Source organism: Molossus molossus, unplaced genomic scaffold, assembly GCF_014108415.1.
Source record: "Molossus molossus isolate mMolMol1 unplaced genomic scaffold, mMolMol1.p scaffold_m16_p_1, whole genome shotgun sequence".
Taxonomy (NCBI): domain Eukaryota; kingdom Metazoa; phylum Chordata; class Mammalia; order Chiroptera; family Molossidae; genus Molossus; species Molossus molossus.
The window spans coordinates 172,284,028-172,290,766 of record NW_023425344.1 but is presented as its reverse complement, the minus strand read 5'-3'; the positions used below and the strand labels follow the sequence as shown (position 1 = coordinate 172,290,766).

The following is a 6,739-nucleotide window of genomic DNA, read 5'->3' as shown; positions in this document are numbered from 1 at the left end:
CAAAAGAAGTCCTGAGAGAAAAGTTCTTGGCAATACAGGCCTACCTCAAGAAACAAGAACAATTTCTAATAAACTATCTAACCCAACAACTTAGATTTACAAAGAGAACAAAAAGAAAAACCGAGAGTTAGTAAAAGGAAGGAAATTATAAAAATCATAGTAAAAATAAATGACATAGAGACTGAAAAAAAAAATACAAAAGATCAATGAAACCAAGAGCTGGTTCTTTGAAAAGATAAACAAGATTGATCAACCTTTAGCCAAACTCACCAAGAAACAAAGAGAAGAGCTCAAATTAATAAAATCAGAAATGAAAGAAGTGAAGTAACAATAGACACCGCAGAAATACAAAGAAGTGTAAGAAAATACTATGAACAATTATATGCCAACAAATTTGACAACCCAGGCTAGATAAAAAAATTCTTATTCATATACTATTTCAAAACTCAACTGAGAAGAGATGGAAAACCTAAATAGACCGACCTTTAACAATTAAGAAAATAGAAGTAATCAATAAAATTCCAGCAAACAGAAGTCCTAGTTCGGATGGCTACACAGGGGAATTTTACCAAACATTCAAAAAGGAACTGTCACTTATTCTCCTCAAACAATTCCAAAAAGCTCAAGAGGAAGGAAGACTTCCAAGCTCTTTTTATGAGGCTGGCATAATCTTAATCCCAAAACCAGATAAAGACACAACAAAGAAAGAAAATCACAGGCCAATAGCCCTGATGAACATAGATGCCAAAATTCTCACCAATCGAATCCAGCAATATATTAAAGAAATTATACACCATGACCAAGTGGAATTTATCCCAGGAATGCAAGGCTGGTACAATATTTATAAATCAATAAGTGTGATATACCACATAAACAAAATGAAAGATAAAAGTCATATGATCACATCAGTAGATGCTGAAAATGCATTTGACAAAATCCAGCATCTATTTTTGATAAAAACTCTCAGCAAAGTGGGAATAGAAGGATCATATCTCAACATAATAAAGGCCATTTATGAGAAACCTATAGCCAACATCATACTCAATTGGCAAAAACTATAAGCATTTCCCTTAAGAACAGGAACAAGACAGGGATGCCCACTTTCACCACTCTTATTTAACATAGTACTGGAAGTTTTAGCCACAGCAATTGGACATGAATTAAAAAATGAAAGGGATACAAATTGGAAAGGAAGGAGTAAAACTGTCATTATTCGCAGATGACATAATATTGCACATAGAAAACCCTAAAGACTCCATAAAAAAACTACTAGATATAATAAATAAATTAGGCAAAGTAGCAGGATACAAAATCAACATTCAGAAATCACTGGCATTTTTACACACCAATAATGGACACACAAAAAGAGAAACTAAAAAAACAATCCCATTTACCATTGCAGCAAAAAAACTAAGATACCTAGGAATGAACTTAACCAAAGAAGTAAAGGACCTATTTACAGAAATTGAAAAAAGATATAGAGGAAGACAATAACATCATTAAAATGTCCATACTACCCAAAGCAATCTATAGATTCAATACAATCCCTATTAAAAGACCAATGGCATATTTCACAGAAGTAGAACAAACACTCCAAAAGTTTATATGGAACCAAAAAAGACCCCGAATAGCCACAGCAATCTTGAAAAAGAAGAACAAAGTAGGAGGGATCACGATACCAGATATCAGGTTATACTGCAAACCATTGTAATCAAAACAGCCTGGTACTAGCACACAAACAGGCATATAGATCAATATGGTGTTTCCTCAAACAATTAAAAATTGAACTGCTATTTGACTCAGTGATCCCACTTCTAGGAATATATCCTAAGAAGCCTGAAACATCAATCAGAAAGAATGTATGTACCCCTATGTTCATAGAGCACTATCTACAATTGCAAAGATCTGAAAATAGCCCAAATGTCCATCAATAGATGAGTGGATCAGGGCTGTGGTAGCCCTGGCCGATTTGGCTCAATGATTAGAGTCCTGGTTCGGTTCTCACTAAGGGCATGTGCCTCAGTTGCAGTTTGTTCTTGGTCCCAGTTGGAGTCGTGTGGGTGGCAACCAGTTGATGTGTCTCTCTCACATCGATGTTTCTCTCTTTCTCTCTTCCCTTCTCTCTCCCTCCCACTCTGTCTGAAAATAAATGCAAAAAAATGTCCTTGGGTGAGAATAAAAAAAAAGCTGTGGTACATTTATACAATGGAATACCATGTAACTGTTAGAAAAAAAGATCTCTTACCCTTTGGGATGACATGGAGGGACCTGGAGAGTGTTATGCTAAATGAAATAAGCCAGTCAGAGAAAGACAAGATCACATGATCTCACTTATTTGTGAAATATAATGAACAAAATAAGCAGATGAACAAAATAGATCCAGAGACATGGAAGTAGGGACCAGAGTGACAAACCTCTGAGGGATGGGGGGATGGGGCAGAGGAAAAAGATAAACCAAAGAATTGAAATCCATATATGCATAATAAGTGGACACAGACAACATTGGTGTAAAGGCAGGGGGTGGGAGCCTGAGGAGGGTGTCAGTGGGGGAAGAATGGGGGGATATCTATAATACTTTCAACAATAAAGATAAATTTAAAAAAATATTGGACATTAGTAATTAAACTGGCACCTAAAACATCCATGGTTCTGTGTTTCTTTGTATTCTTGTCTGTAGCATGGGCAAAAAATGTTAGAGATGCTTGTCTTTCTTGATATCAAAATAACTTAAAACAGCTTTCTGAAACTTAACACCTGATTGAATATTCTCCTCATTGCCATCTTCATCTCTTTGTTCCTGAAAGTGTAGATGACAGGGTTCAGAAATGGGGTGATAATTACATCAAAAATGGCAAGGAATTTATCTACTGGTACTGTGGGCAATAGCCAAGAGTACACAAAAATACATGGACCAAAAAATAAGACCACCACTGTGATGTGAGCTGACAGGGGAGAGAGGGCCTTGGACAAGCCATCTGAAGAATGTTGCCAAACAGTGACCAAAATGAAGATACAGGAGATAATCAAAATGAGAAAAGTTCCCAGGGAGATGAAACCACTATTAGTGGTGACCATGAGTTCCAATCTGTAAGTGTCTGTGCAAGCAAGCTTGATAAATCATGGAAGGTCACAGTAAAAGCTGTCAACTTCATTGGGGCCACATAATGGTAGGTTTATAACAAATACAAGTTGGATCAATGAGTGGATTATTCCAATGGTCCAGGCAGCCACCGAGAGTAAAATACAAGTTCTGAAGTTCATGATAGTCGGGTAGTAAAGAGGCCGACATATAGCAACATAACAATCAAAGGCCATGGTAATGAGCAGAACCATCTCAGTGCCTCCAATAACATGGATGAAGAACATCTGAGCAGTGCAGCCTTGGAAAGAGATTACTTTCCTCTCCTTGAACAGATCAGAAATCATCTTGGGAACTGAAATGGAGGAAACCCATGTGTCAATAAAGGAGAGGTTGGCCAGCAGGAAGTACATGGGGGATTGTAAATGGGAGTTAGAGGCCACTGTGAGCACAATGAAGAGGTTTCCTAAAACATCTGTTAAGTAGAACACAGAAAAAACCAGAAAGAGGACTATTTGCATCTCCAAAGAACTGATGAGTCCCACCAACACAATTTCAGACACCACCGAATGATTTCCTATCCCCACGGTCCCAGTCATTCTGGGCTCCAAATTTGCCTGAAAGAACAGGAAAAATAAGAAACTGGAATTACTGACTGAATCAGCCAGGGTTCCACTAGAGAAACAGAACCACTAGGAGACAATATACTAAGGGATTGTGACAGTGGCTTGATCTTGGAAGCTGGTTCCGTAGTTTGCAGTCCACAGGCAGTCAGGAAGAAGGAAAGATGGATATAAAAGGTGGGGGTGTGGGGGTGGGGGATGGGGGGATAAAAATAAACTGGAAACCCACAAGAGAGGCTAAAGCTATAAAGATAGCCTAAAACGGTGTCAGTGCTCATTGCTTCTGACCTCAAAGCTGTGGATGTATTGTGGAAGCCAGGGCCCTCCACCACAGAGCTAAACACACACCTGGCCCTCAACTCAGAGAAGCTAAAGAAGGATCCCAAAGAAGGTGTGACAGTTGCAGTCCTGCCTTACCTCGCATCAATGAGATAAAGCAGCAAAGAAACGGCAACATGTGTGAGCTACAAATATGGCTACTGCTTCACTTTGGCCCTAGAAATATTACAAAAGAATCTCCAAGGCAACTCCTATTTTTTTTTTTTTTTATCCTCACCCGAGGACATTTTTCCATTTTTTGTACAGACAGAGTGGGAGGGAGGGAGAGGAAGAGAGAGAGGGAGAAACATCGATGTGAAAGGGACACGAGTGGCCGCCACCCGCACGACCAACCAGGGCCGGGGACAAACTGCAACCAAGGTACATGCCCTTAGCGGGAACCGAACCCGGGTCTCTCCGGACCGCAGGTGGGCGCTCTAACCGCTGAGCCAAACCAGCCAGGGCGAGGCAACTCCTCTCAATTGAAACATACAAAAAAAGGAATTCTGGGGACTGTAACTCAATTTAGTAAGCTGACACAATACAAAGCCACTACACTAGCTTTTTAATTTTTTTGTGTTTTTTTTTATCCTCACCCGAGGACATTTTTCCATTTTTTGTACAGATAGAGTGGGAGGGAGAGAGAGGAAGAGAGAGAGAGAGAGAGAGAGAGAAACATTGACGTGAAGGGACACATCGAGTGGCTGCCACCCGCACGACCAACCAGGGCCGGGGACAAACTGCAACCGAGGTACGTGGCCTTAGCGGGAACCGAACCCGGGTCTCTCCGGACCGCAGGCCGACACTCTAACCGCTGAGCCAAACCGGCCAGGGCTACAAACCAGCCAGGGCTACACTAGCTTTTTAAAATAATATACAGCCCTGGCCAGTTTGGCTCAGCAGTTAGAGTGACGGCCTGTGGTCCGGAGAGACCCGGGTTCGGTTCCCGCTAAGGCCACGTACCTCGGTTGCAGTTTGTCCCCGGCCCTGGTTGGTCGTGCATCCCTTTCATGTCGATGTCTATCTCTCTCTCTCTCTTACTTTCTCTCCCTCCCACTCTATCTGAACAAAAGATGGAAAAATGTCCTCAGGTGAGGATAAAAAAAATATGTACAAATTTTGAAAATTAACTGTCACCTCTTTTTATTTGGTCAAAAATGACCATAGTGGCACTTAACCGGATTTGACAAAGGCTCTAAATCCACTGGCCCTAATCTCACCCCATCTCCCACCAACTCCCCTTGTTATTACTGACTCTATTTAAAATTTCACCATGTGTTCTCCTCTGGCATCAGGGAGCCACTTCAAGTGAGAAATGTAAGAATTTCAAGAGTCCTTGGATGAAAGGAAAACAGAGGTACTAAGTAGTACATGACAATAAATTGTTGTTTCTACTAGTCTACAGGGAGTTCAAAAGAGTATGCCTCAGGCATAAAGAAAGTAACCCCAGACTGAAGTTCTAAAATGCAAGAAGAAATGATGAGCAAGTATGTGACTAAATGTAAATAAAGAAAGACTAAATTAAACAATGTAATACTATACTTTTTTCCCCTTATTGATTTTAGAGAGAAAGGAAGAGAGGAGAGAGAGAGATAGAAACATCAATGAGATAGAACATCAGTTGGCTGCCTCCTGCATGCCCCCCACTGGGGATTTGGCCCACAACCTGGGCATGTGCCCTGACCAAGAATCCAACTGGCAACCTGTTGGTGCATGGGTCCACGCTCAGTCACTGAGCCATACCAGATGGGCATGTCATACTATACTAAGTGGGATTTAAAAAGAGAGAATTGGAACACATGGCTGCGATAGGATTAAATTGAGAGGATGGCAAATGGAGTTAAAATACGTAAGGTCCTCAGAGTCACCATGTTGCACAATACAGGAAGCACTATTTACACTGAATTCTATGACAGGTCTGTATTAGACGTTAATAAGTTAAATGTGAATGCTAATTTTCTAAGAGAATAAAAATAGAATGCATAATTTCCAAACTAATAGAGAATAAAAAATAGAATGAAATGAATATTAAATCTTAAGAAAGGCAAGATAGGAGAAAGTAACATGTAAATGATAGAACAAATAGAACAAAATAAGTTGATGAAAATAAATCCAAATAGATCATAAATGACCGTAAATGTAAGTAGACTAAAATTATCCAGTAAAAAAGAAAAAAAGTGTTTAAGGAGCCCTGGCCGGTTTGGCTCAGCGGTTAGAGCGTCGGCTCGTGGACCAGAGATTCCCGGGTTCAATTTCCACCTAGGGCATGTACCTTGGTTGCAGTTTGTCCCCGGCCCCGGTTGGGATTGTGTGGGTGGCAACCAGTCTATGTGTCTCTCTCAGATATATGTTTCTCTCTCTCTCTCACCCCCTCTCTCCCTCTGGCTCTATCTGAAGATAAATGCAAAAAATGTCCTCGGGTGAGGATAAAAAAAAAATGTTTAAGGAGAAATTGTCTGATTATTCTTTTTTTTTTTTTTTGTAGAGAGAGAGAGTGGAAAGTAGGGAGGGAGGGAGAGAGAAACATCAATGTGTAAGAGATACATCAATTGATTGCCTCCTGCATGACCCCAACCAGGGCCAGGGATCAAATCTGCAACCTAAGTAGTTGCCCTTGACCAGGAATCAAACCTGAGACCTTTTGTCTGCAGGCTGATGCTCTAACTGCTGAGCCAAACCTGCCAGAGCAAAAGTCTTGCCAGGTATTTTTTTTTTAAAT

The 6,739-nt window shown here is 40.4% G+C and overlaps 1 protein-coding gene across 1 annotated transcript; it reads right to left on the bottom strand.

The window, feature by feature from the left end:
• Nucleotides 1–2,727: 2,727 nt before the first annotated feature.
• On the bottom strand, nt 2,728–3,660 carry LOC118642005 (olfactory receptor 4F21-like). Its single transcript, XM_036279679.1, is given in 1 exon segment — nt 2,728–3,660. A coding segment is annotated over 1 exon segment (873 nt). The 5' UTR covers nt 3,601–3,660.
• Between the last annotated feature and the right edge of the window lie 3,079 nt (nt 3,661–6,739).